This window comes from Equus przewalskii, chromosome 26, assembly GCF_037783145.1.
Source record: "Equus przewalskii isolate Varuska chromosome 26, EquPr2, whole genome shotgun sequence".
Taxonomy (NCBI): domain Eukaryota; kingdom Metazoa; phylum Chordata; class Mammalia; order Perissodactyla; family Equidae; genus Equus; species Equus przewalskii.
In genome coordinates, this window is record NC_091856.1 from 32,958,223 (window position 1) to 32,983,834 (window position 25,612).

Here is a 25,612-nt window from a genome sequence, read left to right on the forward strand (position 1 = left end):
GGTTTCTTCAATGCCTCATGTCTTTCCTACCCCAGGGCCTTTGCTCATGTGGTTTGTTTTTCCCGCTCCTCCTCCCCTGGCTCCTTCTCATCTTCCCAGTCTTAGCCAAAATGCACCTCCCCAGGGAGACCTTCCTTGATTTCCTGTCGAGATTGTCTCCTTTAATACCCTCTCCCAGCTCCCTGTGCTGCTTGACATACGTGTAACTTTATAACTGCGATTATTTAATGCCACCGGGCTGTGAGCTCCCCAGGGGCCGTTTGCTACCGTATCCCACGCACAGCCTCCAGCGTGTAGCAGGTGCTCAGTGAATAGCCGCGAAATGGACAGCCATGGTGTCCCTTGCGCCCGAGGCCCTGGGAAGAGGAAGGCGAGGGAGGCGGCATCTTTGCGGCTGGCCCGGCCTCGAGCCAGCCCTGCTGTCGCCTCTGGGAGAGGGTTCGTGTGTTGTGTTTCTGTGGACTGCAGAGATGGTCTCCAGGGCTGTGTTTAGATTAGCCTGCCTTAACTCCCCGTTGACAGATGGCGTTTATGCTTCTCGGCGACACATTAGAATTTATTTTTTGGCACATCAGCCGACTCTGACACTGAGCCACCGGAGCAAGGGAGGGAGGCATTTCAGGGCGGAGGGATGGCTTCGTCCTTGTTTGTAGGGAGACCAGTTTGGGCAAGTGCACAAGAACTGAGTTCCTGCCGGGGGCAAACAGATGACGGCTGCAATGCAGGTCGGCAGAGGGCATCTCACCCAGGTGTGGGGCTGCACTCGCCTGTTCCCTCCCAGGGCGGGCGAACTGGGGTGAAGCCACCGGCTCCTGGCCGCAGTGCCAGCCTCCTGCCGTGGGAGCCTGCTGGGCCGTGTGTCTGACTCAGTGGGCCCTCCAATGGCCAGGCCCGGCTGCCTCTGGGTGGGGGCCTGGATCCCTCTGCTCCTGGACACAGGCGACTGTCATTCATCAGCTTCGTGCCTTGGACCTGGCCCTTTCCAGATGTTCCCACACATTCAGCAAGCCTGGGAAAGTGGCTGGGGCAGCCAGGGCTGTGGTCTTCCCCCTCAGGAGAGAGGATGGTGCCTTTGCCCGAGCCAAGGGGGCTCCAGCTGGGAGAAGGACTCCCAGAAGTTACAGAAGTCCCCACACCACGCACGTGTGGGGTGTCCTTTGACCTTTGCAGACTTCGGCAGGAGCCGAAGCGCTCTCCCCTCATTACTGTGCAGCTGCCACGTGCCGGTGCAGCCTTGCGTGCCGGGCAGAGAGAGAATCCGGCAAGCTTGGGTCCCTGGGCCTCTGAGCATTTGGCTTTTTTCAGTTGTGGGGTTGGCCTCACTGGTACCAGGGATCTCCCCCCGGGTGCTGGGGTAACTGAGGAAGGTAAAGATCCCCTCCCCCCAGCAAGGCTAATTTGGAGCTTCCATCATCGTTGAACGGAGGCAGGCAGCGTGGCCCCGGGGGCTGGTCCCAGAGGAGCGCAGTTTTGACCCAGGCTTAGCTGGGTCCCAGAACCCCTTTGCCCCCACACAGCTTTCCCACAGGTGTCCCCCAGCTCAGAACCAGCTCAACATACTGTCGCCAGCCCCCATGGAATGGGGCAGAATTGCTGGGCAAACCCCATCATCCAGCAGGCTACCCTGATCCCGGGAAGTCCCGTTCTGGGGCTCGGACCCTTGCCCTGTGTAGCACCAGCAGGTACAAATATGACGACTTGCCCAGATTCTGCGCATCAATTAGACAAAAGGTCAACCGCCTGCTCAGGCAGTGGGGGGTGGGGAAGAGGGGGGGTCTGACCAGGTGGTTCCGATTAACGGATCAGAAGGCACAGGCCCCGGAGATGACTTCATCCTGGACCCTTCCCAGAGGAGATGTGTAAAGGAGGGTTAAGACCACATGCTGGCTTCAGACCCCAGCCCGGCCACCTCCCTGCAGTGTGACCATGAGCACTGTACTTAACCTCTCTGGGCCTCCATTTCCTCATGTGCACAGCTGGGGTGTGAGAGCCCCCAGGTAGTGAGACAGTGGCGAGGGCGAAAGGAATCCGTGTGGGAGAGACGTCGGCTGAGGCAGGGCCCCGAGAAGCCCTTGGGAGGGGTTAGTGATGGCCCGTGTCCAGGATCTGCCCCCGGCTCCAGCGAAGCCCCCTGAAGAGTCAGGGCTCTCTACGGCAAAGGTCTCAGGAAGGCGGAGCCTGGCCGAGCACCCGGGTGCCCAGTTGGCAGGGCCCAGTGCTCTCTCTCCATCGCTCCCCACCGAGCTCCCCGCCGTGGGCCCCAGAACCCGGCCTTGGCTTTCGGATCTGGGGCTCTGAGGCTGGTTCTGCCCCGGGCTCCCCGCTTCCCTTCCTCAGCCGGCCTGGCTGTCAAGTGTCCTGGGCGGAGCCCCCGGGGGCTGATTTATCTGCCCTGAAGGGCCGAGCGGCAGCCATCTGGCCGGGGCAGCAGCGCCAGATTCTTTCATTCCCTCCCCGTCAGCGACAGAGTGAGGAGTCTCAGCGTATCTCTGGCTCCCAGGCCCCCTGGTCCCGCTGACATCTGGAAGCCATTGCCTCCACCCACCAAGTAAACACTGAGTGTCTCCATGAAGGCTCTCCGTGCAGAAGGCTCCTTCCTCAGATTCCACTCCAAGCCCGGGGGGCAGAGCAGGCTCCAGAAGGCCTGTCCCCAGGCCTTCGCCCTCAGGGGGTCTGGCCTTGTGTGGGCAGGAGGGTCAGCCCCCCAGCTCCCAAGTGGTGAGGCGCTTACATGGCAGGCCCCGCGGGCACGTGCCTCCTGCTGGGGTCACTGCCGTTCTGTCCCATCTTAGCCCTCTCCGTGGTTCGGTAGCCTGAACTAGACATCTTCCCTCCATCAGAACATCCTAGAAGGAGCTTGGAATGACAGTTGCAACACAGTAGCGGGTGTGACTTGTCTGGGTAATTGTCAGCCGGTGCTGCCACCACATCCTGGCAGCTCTGCTCTGAGATGATGTCCTCCGGACCCCTGGCAAGGCCTGGCCCTGGGGAAGAGGACCGCGGTCACAGGGCCGTCGGGGGAGTGGCCTCACTTACTTCGCCGGCTTCTGTCCACCTCTCCAGCTGGGGTCCTTGGCTGCTTCCTTCCAGTCCACCCCCGCGTGGACGTGGGATCTTGTCCCCATTCCTCGGCGAAGACAGGTGGGCCCTTTTCAAGAGAACCATTGCTTAGAAAGCGAGGCAAAACAGAAGGATGAAGTAGCTCCAAGTATATAAACAGATGGGTTCTCAGAACACAGACTTCTTATCCTGTGATAACTGAAATCTAGCTATAAAATCCAGGCACATATGTTCCAGCTCAATCTGACCAAAACATTCATTTTCTAAATCTTGGACAATTCTCCAGTTCCCTTCTTTTTCCTTTCCCTTCCATGGGAGATCACGTGGTGGGTCGGCAGAGCTGAAAGGCTCTGATTTAGAGCTAGGATGGCCAATAGGTAGCACGCAAGTTACTACTTTCTAATCCCATATCCATGGCAGACATCGCTAATCAATCACAGAACGTTTTCTCAAATAGTATTCCAGGAAGCTACTTCCAGTTGATTAGGGTTGGCAAGCAACAGGATACCACTATGGCTGCTCAGGTATATATTAAAGTCATGGCATACATGGTTTTTTTTTTGGTTTTTTTTTTTTGAGGAAGATTAGCCCTGAGCTAACATCTGCCGCCAATCCTCCTCTTTTTGGTGAGGAAGCCTGGCCCTGAGCTAACATCCATGCCCATCTTCCTCTACTTTATATGTGGGACGCCTGCCACATCATGGCTTCCCAAGGGGTGCCATGTCCATACCCAGGATCTGAACCGGCAAACCCTGGGCCACTGAAGCAGAACATGCGCACTTAACCGCTGTGCCACCGGGCTGGACCCCCATACGCGTTATTTTTAAATGACTTTCACTTTAACAAATTCCTATGTGGGCTGGCCAGGGGGTGGAGTGGTTAAGATTGCGTGCTCTGCTTTGGCGGTCCAGGGTTTACAGGTTCAGATCCCAGTCATCAACCTACACACCACTCATCAAGCCATGCTGTGATGTCCCACAAACAAAATAGAGGAAGATTGGCGCAGGAGTTAGCTCAGGAACAATCTTCCTCACCAAAAAAAAAAAAAAAAACACCTATGAAAAATATCAAAGATACAGAAAAGTAAAAAGAACATATGTACCAACTAGATTTAGCAATGAATATTATTCTTTTTATACTTTTTTGCTGAAGCGTGACACCTTATCCATAAATCATTCACCATGGAATTTTTTTAAAAAGATAATCTCCAACATAGCCTACAATATCATCTAATAAAATTGATAATACTTTGCTAGTATCATCTAAGGCCCGGTCCGTATTCAAATTTCCCTAATTGTCTTCAAAATATATTTTAAAACAGTTTTTGTCCAATCAGGATTTAATCAAAGTCTGTGCGTATCATTTGGTTGTTCTGTCTCTTAAGTCCCTTTCAATCTGGAACAATCGACCCCCTTTTTCGTGCCACTAGCTTGTTGGAGAGGCATTGACCGTCTGCTGTTCCCTGTTCTGGATTCATCGGATTGTTTCCATCTGGTGTCGTTCCCTTTACCCTTATACGTGTGGTCCACGGGGAGCTGGCGCTAAGTGACTGCGTAGACGGAGGCCAGCGTTTTTGGCAGGACTGCTTCATCGTGGACGCTGTGTATCTTCTACTGCGTCACACCAGGAAGCAAATAATGTCTGATTGTCCCACTGTTCCTGGTGATAACTTTGCTTACTGGGTTAAGGTGGTGACAGCCGGCTCTCTGCACCGTATGGCCGTCCCTTTATGACCCAAGCGGCCGGTGGGGTGAGGCTGGGGCTCCATGTGGACGTCCAGTTCCCCATCACCTCATCTATGGTTTAGCATCACTGAGGGCGCTTGCCTGAAACAATTATTTCATTAGGAGTTGCAAAATGATGATTTCCTAATTGCATTATTCTCCCCACATTTATTAGTGGGCATCCTTTCCTGAAAAAGAGATTTTGCTCCTCAAAAAGGATGATTTAGTTTCTCTGAAGCACAGTTCCTATCGAAAAGGCAGGGATCACACTTGATTCTTTCTCTTTAATTAAAAAGCTCCCTCCATTGGTGGCAAGCAAGGTTTTATTGGGTGTTTTTTTGGTGGGTTTTTTTTTTTTTTTTTTTTTTTTTGGTGAGGAAGATCGGCCCTGAGCTAACATCTGTTGCCAATCTTCCTCTTTTTGCGTGAGGAAGAGTGTCACCCAGCTGACATCTATGCCAGTCTTCCTCCATTTTGTATGTGGGATGCCACCACAGCATGGCTTGATGAGTGATGTGTAGTGTAGGTCCACGCTTGTGATACGAACCTGTGGACCCCAGGCCGCCAAAGTGGAGCACATGAACTTAACCACTATGCCACCAGACCGGCCTGTGCTTTTTTTTTGAGCATTATTATGGGTATATGGATTATACAGTTCAAAGTGTTTCAATTAATAACAGTTATTATTCTTTTTTGGGCTCAAGTTGTCCCAAATGTGACCAGCGGGAGCTCCTTCAAGCTGGTCCCTGTGTTCTTTTGCTAACTCCTTGCTTTGCACCATCTCCAGTCGCCCCAGGCTTGCCTGACCTTGTAAACTGCCTGCCCCAGACCTGGAGTCAGCCATTTCTCCAAGGAACCCCCATGGGGAATAGTATTTAGAAACTATTGGGTTCTAAATTCACTTGGAGTGCATTTATGTATAAATAAAATGCTTGAAGCTCTCTCTTATACTTGGCTGTGAGAGAAAATCTTGGTTCAGAAAACAGTAACATCTTTACTTCTTTGCTTTATTCGGAAGATCCATATAACAGTTTCACAATCACGGTGCTTCCAGCTTGAGACTACGCAGGAAGAACTCTGTGCAGCTCCTCGTGTCCTCAGGGGCCTCCCCCTGAGAAAGTGTAGCTGAGCCCTGGGTTCTCAGTTCACTTGGACTTTTCTCTCTGTGGTTTTGGTACCAATTTGTTGTACAGTCAGGTTGGGGTTTCGTTTCGTTTCCGTTTTAGGGTTTGCACAGGACGCTTCTTGAAATAACTTGGCCTGGAAAGAGGTGGTTCAGACGGGAGACAGGCCTGCATCTGAGCAGGAGTTGGTCGATGAAGGGAGGCAGGGCGTTTCCGCAAAGAGGACGGTGTGTGTGGTGGGGCTGCCTCGGGAGGCGTGGGGTCCCACCCAGCGAGCCCCGGGAGGGTCAGGGGCACAGTGACCCTGGGTCGGGTCGGACAGGGGAACAGAGCATAGGATCTTCAAGGCCATGGGAAGGATTTGGAGAAACAAGATAATTTTGTGCTCCGTGAGATACCCTCTTAGACTGGATCCAGGTTGTCAACGTGGGTTCCCTGAGTGTGCTGCCTCACACCCACATGGGGACCGGATTCTGCATAGAGCTGGCAGCCTGTTAGGGACCTGCCTCAGATGGGCCAGACACAAGCCAGCCGTCACGTACTCCTGCTGGCCTCAGCTTCTCCCACCTGCCTCCCAGGTGCTGAAGTGGGTGGAGTCTGCAGTCCAGGCCTCCAAGGTGCACCTGCTGTCCACGGACCACGAGGAGGAGGGCGAGCACACCTGGAAGATCCCCCTTGACCCCAGCCTGAAGGAGGTCACCATCTCCCTGAGCGGCCCAGGGCCCCAGATCGAGGTCCGCGACCCGCTGGGTACGTGCGCCCCAGGGCCGGCCTCCTCTTTGGTCCCGAGACTGAGCTGGGAGTCCAGGATGGGACAAAGAGAGAGGCCTGGGTGGCAGGGGGTTTGGACACAGGCTCTGGGAACAAGGAGGGTGGGGGTGATGCCAGGTGGAGGGTAGAGAGGGTGCCTGTGGTGGGTGAGGAGGCGGAGGGCTGGTGACAGCCGAGCAAGAGGATTAAAATGACCACACGCCTGGGATGTGAGGCTCACGTAGTCCTCCCCGTGTTCTCTCAGTGGACCCCCTCAGTGGCCTGGCGGGTCTCTCGGGCAAGAATTAGTGGCACACCATACAGATGGGGAGCTGGGGCTCTGGGAGGTGGAATGACTTGTCAGGGTCACCCAGCGTCAGTGTGATTTGGAGCGGGCCATCTGGCCCCACGACACTCCAAGGATGTCGTGAGCACCCAGGTGTAGAGGGCAGGTGTGCAGCCCGCACCTGGTGAGGGGTGAGGGTGGCCTGCAGAATGAGGCGGAGGCCTGGGCCAAAGCCCTCTTGTCGTTCCTCTGGAAAGCCTGAGGCTGGTGTTTGGACGGCTGTGGGCTCTTGGGGACAGGATGGGGCTTCTGTCACCCCCAGGAAAGGGTCAGGGGCTGAGCAGTCCTTGGGGCTTCCACAGGGAGGATCCTGCAGAAGGACGAGGGCCTCAATGTGCTCCTCAGCATCCCTGACTCGGCCCGGGTGGTGGCCTTTAAGCCTGAGCATCCTGGACTGTGGTCCATCAAGGTAGGAGGCCCTGGGCTCCGGGGGGAGGGCAGACTGCTTCACCGAGTGGACCCCATCTCCCTCCTGCCTGCCCCGGGGAGCCTGGGGCCCTGGGAAGCTGCGGGCTGGAGAGTGGGCGGTGTTGTGGGCATATCAGTAGAAGTAAAGGGTCAGGAACAGAGGAAGGGTATTCTGCTTTGCACCGCTGAGAGGAAGTGGCGTGGTTTGGAGTTAGTGAGGGAACATTTCAGAAGGACTCGAAGTAACAACTTGAGTGTCCAGAGGTGGGTGACTCAGCCAGCTGGTGGCTCAGAACCCTGTCCTGTGAGGAGGGCATGAAAGGAGCAAGGGTGGCCTTGGGGGGACTGGCTCAGAGAGACGGGCTGGCACTGGGAGTGGGCCTGCGCTAATCTGCAAGGTGCTGGACACCAGGGGCTGGGGGTAGGCTGGGCTCCCGACAGAGTGTCCTGGGATGGGGCAGCCTGCTGCCTCAGAAGGGCGTGAGCTCCTGCTGCTCGGCAAACATTTATGGAGCGCCTCCTGGGGGCCAGGCACTGTGTTAGTGCAGGAGGTGCAGTGCCAGCGTCGACCGCTGCCCTTCAGACGCCGAGTGTCTCTGAGCCAAGAGCTCTGGTGCCAACAGGGAAGGTGAAGCAGAGGTCAGACGTGCAGGGGGACAGACATGCCCTGTGGGTGTTGGGGGGCAGCTTTGAGTCCTGCTCAGGACCGTGCTGTCAGATGGGGCTTCTTTTTCTTCATTTGGGGAGCGTCGTGCTGGGCCCCAAGGAGCAGGTAGGATGCCCAGGTACCTGCAACGGCAGAATTCCAGTTGCTGACACTGGGCTGGGTCAGGCCGGCCGTCTCCTGCCCTGGAGCTGGGGTGCTGGGGCCGGACACCCTGGTGACGTGGGCCCAACCCGTGCTAGGTCTATAGCAGCGGCCGCCATTCTGTGAGAATCACGGGGATCAGCAACATCGACTTCCGAGCCGGCTTCTCCACTCGGCCCTCCCTGGACCTCAACCACACCATCGAGTGGCCTCTGCAAGGTACAGCGCTCGTGCCCCTGGGGGCCGTGCAGAGCCGTGAGCTGAAGGGGTAGGCTTGCCTTTGGGGGGTGGTGGGAGCGCTGGGGAGCAGGCTGTGAATGTGTGACGTGGAATGGGCCCTGCACAGGCCGGGCTGAGCTGTTCTCTCAAACCACAGTGAGCTGAGCCCCAGCCTCTGCCCAGGTGACACTGTGACCATTTATGTTTTGAACATCCTCCCCAGAGGCCTCCAGGAGCTTCTGCTGTCCTACCTCCTACTGAGTTCACACCTTCCCCTTTCTCTTTGTCAAAACTCACCTGTCTAGAGCCTGACTTCCTCAGTTTTCCAGTAAACTTGCAGGTGCTAGTGAGTTGAGGGCTTACCTGAAAAGGAGAACATCTTACTCCAAAGGAGTGAATGTCCGCTGGACGTTTTGATGGCCCCGGGGGCTCCGGGGGTTGGTAGGCTGGGGGCGGGTTGAAGTTGGAGGCACAGGGTCAGTTTTCTGATTAGAAGGCGCCCACGGGGCTCTGAGGTTGCCTGTGTGCCCGTCATGGCTCCATCTGGAGAAGGCTGGGCTCCAGAGCAGCCAGGGGCTTCTGGCTCAGGTTGCCGGAGCTCCATGCCAGAAAATGCCATCTGGTAGACAGATCAGGGGTCCCAATTTATAGTTTGGAAAATATGGTCCCTCGCCATGGGGCCATTCAGAGGATTTTCCTGGGACAGGTTCAGAAGAGAGATGGGGAGGGACCTTGAGCAGGTCAGGCCAGCTCTGGACCTCTGCAGAGTGACCAAAACCAGTGCCTGGGGGCCCTTAGAGCTTTCTTTCGCGTCTGTATCTTCTCTGTTGTTTGTCGTTCTTGTCGGCCCTTGTTGGTTTCCCTGCCAGGAGTAGCAGGACTGTCTTCAAAGTGGAAAGGGGGCTGCTTCCTCATTTGGTATTTGTTTTTGCCCATAGCGGGAAGGGGGAGAAGGAGGAGAGAAAAGAAGTCCTACGTGGGGTGCTAGAGTGGGGATTGAAAACTGAATGATCCCCAGGGCCAGTCCCTGGTGGGAGAGGGTGAAGGAGGGTCACATGTGACCCTCTTGGGTTTCTGCTGTTGATAAAGATGTGGATCCAAGACATTTTTTTAAAGAGAGAAACAGCAGCAGGGCAATTGCAGATGATACATAGCAGCTGGCACTTGGCCTCGGGCCAGGGGCATCAGGGAGTGGGGGAGACTGCGGCTAACCGGACAGTGGATGCCTGGGCCACAGGGAGCAGCTGCTACGTGCCGCTGGCTGATTGTTACAACGTGGGAATGGGGCCTGGCACTGACACGTTTGATTTTCAAGGCAATCTGGTCTTCTAGATTTATATGCCCTTTCCAGATTCTTTTGATGTTTCTTCACAAATTTTAAGGCATTTCATGGACCACACCAACCACACCCTCTGGCCCCTGATTTATGATTTCTGAGAGAAAAAAAATCATAGCTGTTTGAAAAGGGACAGGCCCGACGGACGTTCCCAAATCAGCTGAGGAAATTACGAAATGAAAGTCCAGTTCTGTGTTTCCTGGGATAGTGTGAAAGCGTGTTTCTAATGAGATAGAAAAGGAAAGCCGAGCAGGGGAGAGGATGGGGAGGACTCAGAGTCCCCGGACTAGGGCGTGTACCTCACTTAGGCCAGTCCCAGAGCGGGCCTGATGGGACCGACACCAGAGCTAGTGGGGGAGGAGCAGGGAGATGCCCCTTCGCAGTTCTGCTCCACGAGAGCCGGAATCTGCAGAGTGGAGGTGATGAAGCCGTCGGCTGGACGGACAGTGGCGTTTCAGGACCACGGACAGTAGCAGGCCCCCTCTTTCCTCATCCCACCCCCAGCAGTAGATGGCGGAGGGAAGAGAAGGTGAGGGAGCGGGTAAAGGAGGGCCAGGCAGGCTGGCTCCCTGATGTGGTCCTAGGGCCCCTGCTTGGGGAGGATCGCGGAGCCCAACGCAGATGCCAGCACCCTCTTCCTCGTCCTTCCCTCTGCAGGGGTGCCCATCTCCCTGGTGATCAACTCCACGGGCCTGCAGGCCCCGGGCCGCGTGGACTCGGTGGAGCTCTCCCACAGCTCAGGACGGCCCCTCCTGACTTTGCCCACGCGGCCCCTCTCCAATGGGTCCGCCCATCAGCTTTGGGGTGGGCCGCCCTTCCACGCCCCCCGGGAGCGCTTCTACCTCAAGGTGAAAGGCAAGGACCACGAAGGGAACCCCCTCCTCCGCGTCTCTGGAGTTTCCTACAGTGGGGTGTCCCCAGGTAAGTGGTTGGCTCTTAGCACCCCCAGCTCCCTGGCTCACTTGGAGACCCATTTCTTCCTAGAAGCCTTCCCTGATTCGATTCGATTAGATTAGGAAATGTTTGTTCATTAAACTTCTGTGGGCAGCAAGCTCTGCAAGGCATTATGCTAAATACCGAGATGCTTCAGATGTAGCCCTTAGCTCAAGGATTTAGTGCAAAGTCATCCATGGATGGACTCATCCATCTACCCACCCACCTATTCATCCACTTATCCCTCTACCCGTCTGTCCACCCACCTATTCACCTATCCACCCACCCATCCATCCACCCATGCATCTATTCATTTATCCATGCCTGCATGCATCCATCCACCCGTTCATTCATCCAAACATCCATCCATCCATCTATCCACCCACCCACTCATCCATCCATCCATCCATCCACCCACCCATTCAACCATCCATCCAACCATCCATCCATCCATCTACCCTCCCCCCCACCATGCATCCATCCACACAAATATCCATCTGCCTGTCCATCCAACGTTCATTTTATGTCAATCATAGTGCTAGGCACTGTAGACACAGCAGTGAGCAGGGTATGGATATGCTCTTCCACAATTGTAATGACTATCATAATTACAATCATGGTAATACTAATTGAGTCACCATTTTGAGCACCTCCCATGAGACAGCCCTGGGCCAAGCACTTGCCGTGCAGTAGCTCATTGAATGCTTATAATAGTTCTGCGATGTGTTCCCATTTTATAGATGAAGAGACTGAGGCCACCCCCCTCAGAGGGTTGCTCTGAGGGTTCCATAAGCGAATGCGCATAATGAGACAGCTCTCAGGTGCTCTGAGGCTGCACCCAGGGTGTGGAAATTGTAGACTAAGGCCCTCCACAGGGGCAGCTGCTGTTACTCTGTGTCATTGTAGGCACAGGTCATTTTGTGGTCCCATCTTTGGTCACGTTGTGTTGGTTGGCAGGGTGGGGTCTTTGGCCTCCCCACTCTGCCTCTGGTCCTGGTGGGGGTGTCTGAGTCCACAGGCCATCAGCCTCCTTGCTGGGCCTTGTTCCTTCCTCCTGCCCACTCCCCCTCTGCCCTGGCTGTGGCCCGGGAGGAGCTCAGAGAGGTGGAGTTCACCCACAGCTTCTTTGCTGGGGGTCTCGGCGAGGGGCAGACTCCTCTGCCCACGTCAATCAAACAGGGATGCAGGGAGGGAGGGCACCAGGGTGCCCACGGGGAGGTCAGGACTTTGAGGGTCTTCTTTCAGCCTCCTGGTCTCCGCTTCCCTGCCGTGGTCCATGGACCCCCCTCCCCTGGCCTTTGTGGCTTTGAGGAAGAATTTTCAGGAAGGAATTTCAGCAGGGGGAATAACAGCCTCTGTTTCTCTCTCCCCTGTTCTTTCAATGGATCCAGGAGTTTGGAGTTTGGCACTGGCTTTTGGTCTCCATCTCAGCTCTAGATTACAGTTGGGGGGGGGGGGAAGGGAGGATGTGGTTTGGGTTTTTCTCCCTCCCCTACCTTCCTGGCCTGGGAGGCCGAGAGATGGGCTTAGAGTAAGTGGCTCTGGGTTTAGAGACGTGGGGGTGGTGAGGGCTGGGCTCATGGAAGAGCTCAGCTCATGGAAGAGGACGCCCGAGCTGGCTTTGCAGACGCTTCCAGTGTGTGTGGGTGAGTGGTGGCTGCTTTGCACACAGCTGAGGACGTGGCTGGAAGGTCCGACACCCCTCTCCCCTGGGATGTGGCAGCGAGCCTGTAGCATGATGTCACCCACCACCCTCCCACGCCCAGCTCCGGGCTCGGAGGAGGGCTGGCGTGCTGCCTCACCCTCAGAGCATCTCTGGTGGGGATGAGGAAGAGGGCCGTAAGAGGGTTGAGTGCCCGCCCGCGATCACCCAGCGAGGCCCTGATGGGCGGCCACGGACCCTGCGGGGGCGTTCCCAGACTTTTCCACTGAAGCAGTTCCAACAGCCAAGGAAAGAGAATGTGTCACCCCAAGATGGGGGTCAGGCGAGGGGGCAGCGGCGTCTGATGGGGGCCCCAAGGGGCTCGTCCCAAGCTGTGAGATTTCATTGAGCTCTCTTATTTTATCTCAAAAATGCGTGTGAACTTTGCATTCACAGCCATGCTCCAACTCTGCTTATTTTTAAATAAAAAATGGCCTCCCTCCAACATCTTGGGGTAAAACTGACCCTCCAGCCAGACAAGCCCCACCCACACCCGGGAGAGCCCAGTCAGGGAGTGGTTCCTCAGATTTCAGGACTGGGTCAACTTCTCTGTCCCGTGGAATTAAGGAAATGGTGGCACAGACTGGTCCATCTTGGCCAGTCTTCTCACAAACCGTAGATACCACACGAGTGTTCATTGACGGAGCTTGTCAGGCCTTGGCATCTGCCAAGAGCTTTCTCCACCCCACCTCCCACCCGCTCCTCACGACACGATGAGGTCAGCACCATGGTCAACAGTTCACTCTACCGAGATGGAAACTGAGGCTTAGGGAGGTGACACGACCTGCTCTCGGTGACCACAAGTGGTGGAGCCAGGAGGGGATCCTGCCCTCTGGCTCCTGGCTCATCCCTGGGTCTCTGTGTCGCTGGGTGTCATGAGGGCAGGCTGTGGGGGATCCTGAGCGCTGGTCCTTGCCTGCAGGCGCCCCCCTGGTCAGCATGCCCCCCAGGATCCACGGCTACCTGCACCAGCCCCTGCTGGTCTCCTGCTCCGTGCACAGCGCCCTCCCCTTCCGGCTGCAGCTGCGGCGGGATGGAACCAGGCTGGGCGAGGAGAGGCACTTCCAGTGAGTGGCAGATGGCCAGCCGTTGTCCCCAGCCACAGGGTTCCAGGGGTCCTGATGCCCTGGAGGAATCTGAGGGGAGTGGGTGGCAGGAAAGGGACCTTGGTCTTGGTAGTTTTTCCTCCCGGGCAGCCAGGGATGGGGGAGGGGAGTCCCTGAGGTCCCCACCACTGCCGAGCCATCACCCCGTGAAGGAGCCATGGCCTTCCTCAGCTTCCAGAAAGCTCAACCCATGCAGGGCCCAGCTCCGTGGGGTCAGGGCAGGAAGGACCCTCTGAGACCACCTCTCCCCGCCATGGATGGAAGTCCAGGGCTCAGAGAGGGAAAGGCACTTGCTCAAAGACACACAGCATGTCGTGGAATTTGCATGTCCTTGGCTGCCTGCCTCTTCTTAGTCTCCAAGACGATTTGAGGCCTCCCCTCTGGGCGGGATTCAGGGGACTGAGCCCCATGAGGACCAGATGATGCTGGGGGACCCTGACTTGGGTCAGTGTGATTGTGTGTCTCCAGCTGTTCGCTGTTCACAGGGAGTCAGGAAACAGCAGCTGGGAGATCCCACGGGCCTCCAAGGCTGAGGAAGGCGTGTATGAGTGCACAGCGGTCAGCAGGGCTGGCGTGGGACGAGCAAAGGCCCAGCTTGTCGTCACAGGTCTGTCCCTCCTCTTACCCCTCCCCACCCCTTTCCTGATTTTTCCCTCTGGGATGTCCTCCCCGGGTGTCTCCTTCCGTGGGGGAGCACACCAGCTACCAGCTGCTGGGGACTGTCCATCATCCAGAGTGTGGCTGCCCATGCCACCACCTGCCTGCTGGCCCCCATTTGGCTGTCTCACCCGGGAATGGCCTGTGGGTCTCGGCTGGAGGAAGGTTGAGGACCCGGGCTTGGGCCATTACCCGACCCCCGCCCAGCTTCATCCTACCCCGGATTTCTCAATCTGGCCTTTGGGGTTTGGCCAGCCCCCAGGCCCTCTCAGGAGCCACGTCCGTCTCTCAGTCCCCGTCCCTTAATGCCTGCAGGTCCTCACCAGGGCAGCACCTTCAAGCTCAGGGAGGTTGCCAATGCCACAGACCATCTCGAAGTGCAATTGGCTTTATTTTTTAAATGATGAGCCTCAGCTATCTTGAAGGGAAGAAAGGAGCCCAGGGCACGTGGGAAGATCCACCCAGCGTCACACACGCTCCTCAGAGGAAGGCTGGGGAAATAGAAATAAGCAGAAGGTCCCAGAAACCTCTGATCCCTCCACACTAGAGATGACCCTTCAGACCCGCATCTGTGTGTGCGTTTTAACAAAAATGGGATAATACTGTAGCAACCTGATTCTTCCTCACCTAACAATACAGCGGGTTAGCAAATACGCTTCTGTGGCATGAATTGACAAAACCGGACTTTTTCTAAGTGGCGAGTGCAGAAAAGCAGAGCTGTATGAGGAAACTTCCTCGCCCATCACTTAGACTGAACAGTCGCTAATATTTTGCCATATTTGCTTTTTCGCTAAACTATTTTAAACTAAATTGTAGCCCTGACATTTCGGTATTGAACTCTTTTTTAAACAGTAGATTTTCCCATATGATAAAAATGCTGTGATCCCACCTAATAAATTGGACAGGAATGCCTTAATGCTGGGGCCCTTCGTCCACAATCCAGTTTCCCCGTTTGCCCCGGAATGTCATTTCCGTTTGGTTCGACAACGTCAGTTCTGGTGGCGTGGCGTTCAGATGCCGTTCTTGAGCTCATGAGTGCCTGGACGTCATGGTCATTGCCACATGTAGCCTGTGTGGATCTGGCTTTTTTCCTGCAGCTTCTCAGTCCCACGTCCCTCTGATTTTGTCACATCTGATGGCTTTCTCCGAGTGACGGGGATCGCGGTTTCCTTGTCTCTTCCCTCCTTTGGGGCGGTGGTGTTAGTTTCACGTGTTGGCCGTGATAAGAGCCCTGCTGTTGATTCAGAGAAGAGCTTTGTACTCCTCATTCCTTCCCTCTTGAGGGTTATTTCTGAGGCTTTATTCCCTGGGGTGGAATTATTGGCTCGAAGGGTGTGAAAAGTGGTGTAGCTCTTGGTAAGTGATTGCATTTGGCTGTTGGGTGGAAAGCACGCACACGCCAGGCGGCCTTGGGGGGGTGTGACGGCACTGAGGGAACGGAGCCCGCCCTGGAGCGGCACCGTCCCGGGCTGCAGAGCAGATGCTGGTTAACCGCTCTGCTGGCCGATGCGTCCTGAGGGGTCCAGCGCAGAGCTCAGGTGTCTGGACCCCACGAGGGCCTGCGTGACTGCGCCCTGCCCCGCGTCCGCCCCTCAGTGCCTCCTGTGCTCCTGCCCCTGCAGAGCCCCCGCCACAGCTGCTCCCTGCCTCGAACGTGACTGTGTCCCCGGGGGAGACCGCCATCCTGTCCTGCCAGGTCCTGGGCGAGGCCCCCTACAACTTGACATGGATCCGGGACTGGCGAGTCCTGTCAGCCTCAACGGGGAGAGTCACGCAGCTGGCCAACCTGTCCCTGGAGATCAGCGGCACCATTCCCAGCGACGGCGGGCGGTACCAGTGCATGGCCAGCAACGCCAACGGGGTCACGAGGGCATCCGTGTGGCTCCTGGTGCGAGGTGAGGCTCTTCCTGCCGCTGCTGTCCTCTTATTCCACACACCACCTGCCATTCACCCCAAGACCCGTCAATCCACCCCCTGCCCAGACGTCACCTCTGGCGGGCACCTCGTTCAGTGTTTTCTGAATCTTCAGAGAAAGAGGACTCGTAGCCTTTTAGACTAAGTCTGCTGCTTCTCACTGTTGGGAAGTCCATCCTCATATCTAACCTGAATTTCTACTGCTGTAGCCCAAGCCAGTTTCTTTGTGTTCTGTCCTTTTCCTATGTCGTTGAGCACCTCCATCGTCCACCTGTCTCCCAATATGTAGGAAAGGGATGGAATACTGGAAACTTCTAAGAGCCCAGAGATGAGATGTGTTCTGTGGGGGTTGGACAGCACTGGGCAGTGTGGGTGGAGGAGGCAGAGGGTAGAGCACCCGTCTGGATGTGGCCTCAGGTCTACCCAGGATTTGGACAGACCCTCCTCCTTGGGTGCTGTGCCCCACATGGAAAAGGGAGCATGTTGGAGCAGATGTTTGCTCTTGTGCCAGCGACGCTTGATTGGCTGCTGGAGTGTGTTGAGAAGGATTCTGAGGCTGTATCTAGGCTCCTGGTATCAGAGGGGCGTGCTTGCCGTTTCTAGATGGGGTGGCCTATGAGGTCTGTTTGAGCCTGACCGGTCCCTGATCTGTGAGCTTTCTGAAGGCCAGGCTAGAACCTGAGTCTGGGGCCGATATGTGTGGCACAGGTCTTGGGGTCCCCTCACCGTCACTGGAGATGACAGCCATCCCAGCCCTGGGTCTGCTGCCTTCTCCCTAAGCCCCTCCGAGGTGCTCAGCCCAGAGCACAGCCCCAGGGAGCTCGAGGCTCCCACTGGGGGTGTTGGGGAGTGAGCTCCCCGTGTGGCCTGGGGCTGTGTCTGCGCAGCCGCCTGGTCAACCACACTTCCCAAGGAAGCTTCTCCCGGGATTCAAGCCCTTCGGGGCCTTTGCTGCCCACGGCTCTGCCATCTGTGGCTTCGGGGAGGGAAGGGGGTCCGGGGCTGGGTGCCGGGGACACAGCTGCTCTGACCGGCTCTTCCACGCCTGTCCACTCTGTGAACCACAGAGGCCCCACAGGTCAGCATCCACACCGGGTCCCAGCACTTCTCCCAGGGCACGGAGGTGAGGGTCAGCTGCTCGGCCTCTGGGTACCCTGCACCCCGCGTCTCCTGGAGCCACAAAGGTCGCACCCTGCAAGAGGACAGCAGGTGAGGGGCCCGGGGCTCGGGGCTCTGGAACTGGGAACGGGTGGACAGGAGCTCCCGGGGGACCTCTGCAAGCCTTGGTCTCCTTACCTGTAACTAGGGGAGCATCACTTGCCCTGCCTTCCTCCTGGGATCCTTTGAGACTCAGGAGTGACTTTGGAAACACAACGATGCCTCAGTGTGGGCTCAGGGGTCAGGAGTTACAGCTTCAGAGTCCAACACGCCTGTGCTTGAATCCTGCCTCTGCCAGTCAGGCTGTGTGACTTTGGGCAAGTCACCTTACCTCTCTGGGCCTCGTGAATGAAAAAAGCCAATGTATGTAAAGTGCTGAGCACACGGCCCGGCACAGAGCAAGTGGTCAGTGTAGAATGGCGGTCACTGGTGATGTTACTAATTAATTTGTTATTGATGATGACTGGAGCAACCCTCGTGGGACCCGAGCTTACCAGCCCCTTGTGTTGAACGTTTCATGGCCTGACCCAGAATCCGTGTGGATGCCCAGGGAACCCTGATCATTCAGGGAGTCGCCCCGGAGGATGCTGGGGATTACAGCTGCCAGGCTGCTAACGAGGTTGGCACAGACGAGGAGACAGTCACCCTCTACTACACAGGTACCGGGTCACGGGCGTCTCAGGAGAGGGGTCTCCATCCCGCCCTCCCTCCCATCCACAGATACTTACTGAGCGTCAACTGTGTGCCAGGCACTGGGGGCACAGCAGTGACGCCTCGTCCCTGTCTAGGTGCAGCTTATATTCTCACGGGGAGGCACAAAACAGACATGAAACGTAAATAGGGTATTTTGGATGGTGAAGGTAGTTTGAGGAGCACAGAGCCAGGGTGAGGTGGATGTTGTGCAGGTGGGAACGAGAGGGAAATGGCTGCTCCGCGCAGGACCAGCCAAGGCCTCCATGACACGGTGACCCTTGCCAGCGATAGGAGTGGGGACAGTGTTCTAGGCAGAGGGACCGGGCCGGGCAAAGGCCCTGAGGTCAGAATGAGTCTGGGGCGCTCAAGGGGCTGCAAGGAGGCTGGCGTGGAGTGAGTGGGGCAGGGGAGGGGGAGGCATGGGGAGGGACGGGCAGCCCCTACAGGGCATTGTAGGTCCACGTAGGATTTCAGCTTTTATGGCAAGTTCGATGAGGAACAACACGGGGGCTTTGGTTCTAGGAGAAAAACCGGCCGTGGCTGGATCTTTCTGGGGTGACTGTCCCCGTTGGTGGGGCAGGGGAGGAGGCAGGGTGCTCAGCTCCACCTCTGTCTCTGCCGCCCTCCCTCCCCAGCTGTGGAAGGCCCCATTCTTGCCCTGGGGAGTTGTGGGCTGGCCCCCACTTCCCCATCTGCCCCCCACACACAGATGCACCGTCCATCTCGGCCGTCAATGCCGTGGTGCTCGCCGCCGTCGGGGAGGAGGCCCTGCTGGCGTGTGAGGCGTCTGGGGTGCCCCCGCCCCGGGTCATCTGGTATCGAGGTACGTGGGGTCGGGTGGGGCCTGCGGACTGTCCCACCGGGGCCGTGAAGGATCAGTTTTCCAGAACAGTCTTTAGGGGGTGCTCTGAGTGGGGTGTCTGGGGAGAGAGGCCATTTCCAGCAGCCCCCACCTCACCCACCTCACCCACGCCCGCGTCCACACAACCGATGCAGCCCAGCGCAGTAGTTGTGGGCAGAACTTAGAGTAGACCCAGACTTGACCCCCGGCTCCCCTGGGCGACCTTGGGCAGGTGATTTGGGCTCTCTGAGTCTGCTTCCTTATCTGGAAAGTGGGGAAAAGTCAAAGCTAGGTTGGTTGTGTGAGGATTAAACGAGTCCATATATATAAAGTGTTTAGACCAGCCTGGCTCTGGGGCTGGGCTCGGTGTTCTTGGCGTTGGTGACGGTGACGATGTGACTATCTGAGAAGCGGGAGTCATGGTGACAGGTGGTTCTGAGGCTCTTTCGGTTCAGGGGTGTAGCATGTTGCTCCGGTGCCGGACGCTGAGCTGTGGTTTGTTGACGGGAGCAGTTCTTGTGCCCACGCCAGTGGACGCGGGTCCTGGGGCTGCTGCCTCCATCTTTCTAGGGGCAAAACACTGGGCTCCTTCTCAGGTGTCAGCCAGAGTCGCCAGTATTGCCCCTCCCACCGGGGCGCCCTCCATCCTTTGCAGCTCCTGTCTGCGACCTTATCAGAGCCTCACCTTGACCTTGAGACGGGCAGGTGTAGCTCAGAGTATCAGCTCAGAGTTGGAGCATTGCGTCCAAGGTCGCCAACTAGTGGGAGGCAGAGGCCTCGAGACTCCTTGCTCAGTGCTCGCGTCATCGCCTATTCTGGCTGAGGGCCCCACCTGCCCGTCCCCGGAGCCCTTTTTAAAAGGGGATCTCTCAATGGGATATTATTAAAAAGGAATGAAATTCACGTTGTACAACAACGTGAACATAGTAACACCACTGACCTGTCACTCCAAAATGGTTAAGAGGGTAAATTTTGCGTGTTTTTAATCACAATTAAAAAAACTTTAATTTGAAAAAAAGGAGAGAAAATCTGATAGCACATGGATGAACCTTGAGAACAGTACGCTAAGTGAAATAAACCAGACACGAAAGGACGGATGCTGTGTCTTGGTCTCTGGAGTCGTCAAATCCGTAGAGACAGAAAGGAGAATGGTGGACGCCAGGGGCCGAGGGAGGGGCTGGGGGGGCGAGTGCTTCATGGGGACGGAGCTTCAGTTTGGGGAGATGGAAAAGTTCTGTGCAGGGATGGTGGTGAGGATTGTGCAACAAATGTACTTAACGCCACTGAAGTGCACACTCACAATGCTTGAAACGTAACATTTTGTGTTTTGTATATTTTTTGGGGGGGGAGTCTTCCCCCGCTCACCTGCCCCCCAGGCCCCAGCCTTGAGGAGTTGCAGGAGCCCAGGCTCGGGAAGGCAGCCTGACCCCTGGTCTCCCGTGGCGACTGTAGGCACCTGCCTAATGCCTTCTCATCTTTGGTCCAGGGGGGCTTGAGATGATCCTGGCCGCCAAAACCTCCAGCTCCGGGACGCTTCGGATCCCGGCCGTCCAGGAGAGGGATGCTGGCGTCTACACCTGCCGAGCCGTCAATGAGTTGGGCGATGCCTCTGCAGAAATCCGGCTGGTGGTTGGACGTGAGTGTGCCTGTTGTCCTCACCTGTCCCCGACCCGCCCGGCCCCTGAGCAGGGAGGAGCAGACTCTACCGTGGAGCCGGTGTAGAATTTGCGTCATGCGGATCCAGAGCACACTGGGACCAGCGAGGCCAGAGGGAAACAGTGTATGCGGTGCCTCTTGCTGTGTAATGGTTGCCCCAAGGCTTCGTGATTTAAAACGATGAGCATTTCTTATCTCACAGTTCTTCACTCCTCGGAGGCCTGACTGGGGCTGGAGGACCCATTCCAAGCTCACTCATGGGGCTGTTGGCCGGATGCCTCAGTTCCTCGCCATTGGGCTTCTCCAGAAGCCTTCTTGTGACGTGGCTTCACTCAGAGCAAGGGAGCAGAGAGAGAGAGAGAGAGAGAGAGCAAGAGAGAATCCAGATGGCAGCTGTGGTCTTCATAACCAGCTGCAGTCTTGGAAGTGACATCCTGTCCCTTCTGCTATATTCTGTTGGTCACACAGACTAAGCTGGGTACAACGTGGGTGGGAGGGGCCACTCATGGGTGAGAAAGCAGGAGGCAGCGGTCATTGGGGCCATCTCAGAGGCTGCCGACTGCAGAGACAGTTTGGTTCAAGCTGGGGCCTTGTCGTCCCTGAGACCTGAGTTCCAGTCTTGTCTCCATCACTTACCGCCTCTGTGCTTTGGTCAAGTCAGTGACCCTCAGCCCCCCATGTGTGAATGGGCTGACCATACTCCTTCCCTCACTGGGTTGCTGTGAGGGTTCAGTAATGTCAGGCGTGTGATGCTTAAGCACAGGCTCTGGCCTGTTCTGAGTGCTTGATAACCAGAGGGGCAATTATCCCCTTTGACACATGGGGAGTCTGGATTCTTCTGTGGCTGGCGCGTGGCCATGGCTGTGATTGCCGTAATGTCCGGGTTCCAGGCCTGGATTCCGGGCTCTGGGAACCACTCAGAAGCTGTGGGCACAGCTCCTTGGCCCCCTGAGCTGGGGCGGCCTGGGCTCTGACGGTTTGCTGCGGCCGTGGTGGGTGAGACGGGTGCTGGGAGTTGTGGCAAGTGCAGAGGATCGAGACTGTGCTGGTCTGGGCTGGGCCGAGGGGCTCCCCAAAGAGGCTGGGCCCTGGCCAAAGCTGGCCCAGTCTGGCCTGGGGGTGACGGTGCCATCTCAGGGTTGGGATCCTCCTGGGCTTGGGGTACCCTTAGCTTTCATTCATTCGTTTGTTCCATCGTTCATTCCTCTAGCACATGGTCCACAGGTGCCCCTGCACCAGGCCCTGTGCTGGGGACTCAGCGTCTGATTTCATGTTGCGTGGGGTCCAGGGGAGAGGACAGTAAGCAACAATGAGGATGCTCGCTGTGCTGAGCGTTTGGAAGTGGCGTCCTCAGGGGCTCTGGGCGCCCAGGGTAAGGGGCCAACCCAATATTGGGGGCTGGGGAGGCTTCTTGGAGGAGGCCATGTGTAAGCTGAACCCAGAAGCCATCAGTCAGGACACCAGCTGGGGAGCAGTGTTCGTCTTGGCCTGGGCACCGGCCGGAGTTGGGGCTTTGTCCTGAGGGGCGTGAGGGGTTTTGAGGAGGAGAGCGATGGGCTCCGACTTTCCCTCCAGACAGTGCGCTGTGCGGCTGGGCTCTTGGGCAGGGCAGGGTGGATGTGGAAAGCCGCGGGCTTAGAGCCTGATGGTAATAAAAATATAAGCTGACACTTCCATATTTGCCATGTGCCAGGGCTGGCTCACCCTTTGCCCCATGTCTGATTTCTTTTCAGCAAAGGCTTATTTCTTTGGGGCCCAAGCTGACGTGCCTACCTGGTCCTGGTCCTTCACCTGTCAGCCACTGGCCTTGCAGCATCTCCCCATGTCAGCAGGAGGAGGTGGCTGGCATCCCAGAGGTGGCCTTCTGGGGCACTGGGCCTCTGGTGGCCTCTGGCTTTTAGGTCAGGGGAGGGTGGGCAATGGCCCAGCACCTGTGTGTCTGGAGCAAGCCAGCCTGGGAGTGGCGGTGGGAAATTGAATTTCCTGCCCATCTGGGTGGCAGCTGTGGTGCAGCCTTCCTGGCCAGGCTGGCAGAGCCTTCCAGGGCCGGAACAGGTGGGCACTGTGCCCACTTCCTGCTGTTGAGCTGGGAACTGGCTTCCTGGTGGCGTTTGGAGCGTGAGGGGGGTGGGCAGCCTCCTCCCGTGCCAACAGCAAGTGTCTGCGTTTATGGACCCAGCTGCAAGGTGCTTTTACAGCACCTCTGGGCCTGGCATTCGAGTCAAGGGTCCTGGATCAGTTCCCAGGTCCTGCTGCTATTTGGCCAAGTTATTCACGTCTCTGAGCCTCGCCTTCCTCACCTGTGAAATGGGATAATGTTAGAGCCTGGCTCACAGGGCCCTTGAGAGAGCTGATGAGCTCGTGTGCCTCTCTCAGGGCTTGCATGCAATAAACGCTCAACACCCTTGCTGTCAGCTCTGCCAGGCTGCCAAGGGCCCAGTGAGGCGGAGGGAGGGGCAGTGACGGGTCACATGGCTGGTGACCGAGCTCCGAGGCGGGCACCCCCTCCCCAAGTTCAATGCCCTTTCTATCATGTTAAAAACCTGCCCTGAGCTAAGTTATCTTCGTCCTGCTGGGTTTCTAAGTGGATGTGCATGCCCATCCCTCTTCCTGTCCTCTCATTTCTATCCATGCTCTGCACCCCCCCCCCCAGCCCCTGGTTACTGAGTGCTGAGTGGGGCGGGGAGGGTGCTTTTGTGGGTGCAGAGACCCTCTGGCCAGCCTGGGGAGCCAGAGAGAAGCAGAGCTGGGTTCTGTGATGGGCATGGCCAGTGTCGGGGCAGCGTCTCCATCAGGCACAGTAGGTGTGGGCCCGGGGCCTGTGACACTTTCAGGGGCCCAGGATAATGCTCTGATGTTAATTTCTTTTAAAAGCAAAAAAAGAAATGAACACTATTGAATGGAGAAAAATGACTAGAGGCCAGCCCGGTGGCACAGTGGTTAAGTTCTCACGCTCTGCTTCAGCAGCCTGGGGTTCGCTGGGTGAGATCCTGGGCATGGACCTATGTTTCGCTTGTCAAGCCATGCTATAGCAGGCATCCCACATACAAAATAGAGGAAGATGGGCACAGACGTTAGCTCAGGGCCAGTCTTCCTCAGCAAAAAAAGGAGGATTGGTGGCAGATGTTAGCTCAGGGCTGATTTTCCTCAAAAGAAAAAAAAATGACTCCAGGCTGGATTGTGTTTATCTTTACACCAATGCAGTCATAAAATATAATTTTTAATATGTTTTTCCGGAGGAAGAGGCCATGAAAGTCATCCTGCGGCCGTGGCCAGTACGGTGTGGCTCCAGGCCTCATCACAGGGTCTTTATATGGGACAGGAGTCCTTGGGGCGGGGGGGGGGGGGGGCTGTGGAGGTCATGCCCCCAAACCTCTGGCTCAGTCTCAGTCCCCTGGGTCCCCTCTACATGCAGGGCGGGGCCTGAGGCCCGCCTCTCCTGCGGTCCACCTTGCCCAGTTACACAGTCTTTGGGCCTGAGACCCCTCCTTCCCCCCACTCCCTGCCACACTGAGTCCAGGCCGACTGGGGCTCTCCTTCCTGGGCTGGCTCATTGCCACCGGCCCTACTCCAGTCCACGGGAACTGGGGGGATGGCAGAGGAGACTGAGGGCTGCAGGGTCCCCAGAGGATGGCCAAGAGCCCTGGGACTTTGAGCTTTTGGAACCAGCGTAAAAATAGCTACTTCTGTCCAGATGGGGAAACTGAGACCCGGAGTGGTGAAGGAGTTTGTCCACGGGGGCCCAGTGGGGCAGAGGCAGCGCGGGCATCTTCCCTGGGCGGCAGGCCTTCGGGCTGGTGTCCCTACTCAGGGCGGAGCAGGAGGAAGGAAGGCAGCGTCACTGTCACTGTCACTTCACTGCGGCCATTAGAATCCACCGGGCCTTTCCTCCTGGAAGATCCTTGGGGAGGTGCGTGGCCCCACCTGCTGGGGACAGTGAAGTCACCCTCAGCTCCTCTGAAGTCGGGGGGAGGCAGAGGCAGCCGGGGGGCCCAGCAGGAGGTCCAGGGCAGCCCTCAGGTCCTGCCCCCACATCCTGCGTTCTCAGTGGGAGCATCCTCTCCTCCCGGTGTTCTAGGATCCCCCAGACCCCCCTCCTGACAGACACGCAGCTGCGGCCCTCAGCTGATGGGACCCGGGCCTCTCCAGGGAGCGCGGGCGGCTGCTGTGATGTCCAACGGGGCATTCGCAGCTCCTGTCCCCAAAGCCTGCCTGAGGCCAAGGCAGACAGGGCCGTCCCCAGGGAAGTGGATGGCGGTCACAGTCCCTCCCTGGCTGCTGCAGAGGGTCACCTGGGGGAGGGGCTCAGCCTGCAAGCAGAGGTGGCTGAGCCTCGAGGAGGAGGCCCTGGGGAGAGCACTGGGTGGGCCCGGCCCCTCCCCGACGTGCTGCAGGACTCAGGGCCGCCCCACCCCTCCCCTGACCAGCGAGAGGACCAGAGGACCGTCAGCTCTGGCATACCAGGGTTCTGGGGTCCCACTGCAATTGGGGGGCTCCAGGTGAGGAGGGGGGCAGCTGCACTGAAGGCCGAGTCACAGTTTGCTGGGCGGGGTCTGAGTCTGGGATTGGCTGCTTTGGGTTCCACCACCCCCCCCCCCCCCCCCCCCGAGAGAGGATAGAAGAGCTGGGTGTGGCTCTGGCCAGGACAACGGCCAGGTTGTCCTCGAGTACCTAGGGGCACGTGGGGCTGCAGTGGTTGAGAGCCTGGGCTCTGATCCCAGCTCTGCCACTGATGCTGAGCTGTGCCTGTGGGCAGGTTCCTTAATCTCTCTGACCCTCAGTCTCTTCATCTATAGATGGAGATTGTGATAATATGTACTTCACAAGTTTACTGTGACCATTAATGAAATCATGTTTCAGAAAGCGCAGTCACCGCGCTTGTCACCAAGCAGGCATTCCCAATGCCACCCTTCATGCTTCCTATTTGCTTATTGTTATAAAGGAGCCGTCCTTCTCACCGGAGAGGTTTGGGACTGGGAGGAGGGTGGTGTTCCCCGTATCCCGGAGTCAGGAGACAAAGCTGGCTGCTTCGGGGCTAAGGAGGGAGGTTCAGGAGGCTCTGAGAGAGACAGAGTGGGAGGCCTGCCTGGAGGAGGGAGGTCTGAGCTAGGCCCTGCAGTTGGGCTGGGTGGGCCTGAGGAAGGCGGGCTTTGGGGGTCCCTGGCGCTGGGGCTGCC

The 25,612-nt window shown here is 57.2% G+C and overlaps 1 protein-coding gene across 6 annotated transcripts in view; it reads left to right on the forward strand.

Moving 5' to 3' along the window:
- Positions 1 to 25,612, forward strand: part of HMCN2 (hemicentin 2) — a 146,523-nt gene that overhangs the window by 18,715 nt on the left and 102,196 nt on the right. For all 6 annotated transcript variants that reach the window (XM_070596955.1, XM_070596957.1, XM_070596954.1 and 3 more), the window contains exons 5-15: positions 6,487 to 6,658; positions 7,307 to 7,413; positions 8,319 to 8,439; positions 10,433 to 10,696; positions 13,333 to 13,477; positions 14,002 to 14,123; positions 15,796 to 16,068; positions 17,155 to 17,296; positions 17,777 to 17,904; positions 18,648 to 18,761; positions 20,266 to 20,415. In XM_070596955.1, coding sequence (XP_070453056.1) covers positions 6,487 to 6,658; positions 7,307 to 7,413; positions 8,319 to 8,439; positions 10,433 to 10,696; positions 13,333 to 13,477; positions 14,002 to 14,123; positions 15,796 to 16,068; positions 17,155 to 17,296; positions 17,777 to 17,904; positions 18,648 to 18,761; positions 20,266 to 20,415 — 1,738 coding nt within the window. The remainder of the gene's footprint in view (positions 1 to 6,486; positions 6,659 to 7,306; positions 7,414 to 8,318; positions 8,440 to 10,432; positions 10,697 to 13,332; positions 13,478 to 14,001; positions 14,124 to 15,795; positions 16,069 to 17,154; positions 17,297 to 17,776; positions 17,905 to 18,647; positions 18,762 to 20,265; positions 20,416 to 25,612) is intronic.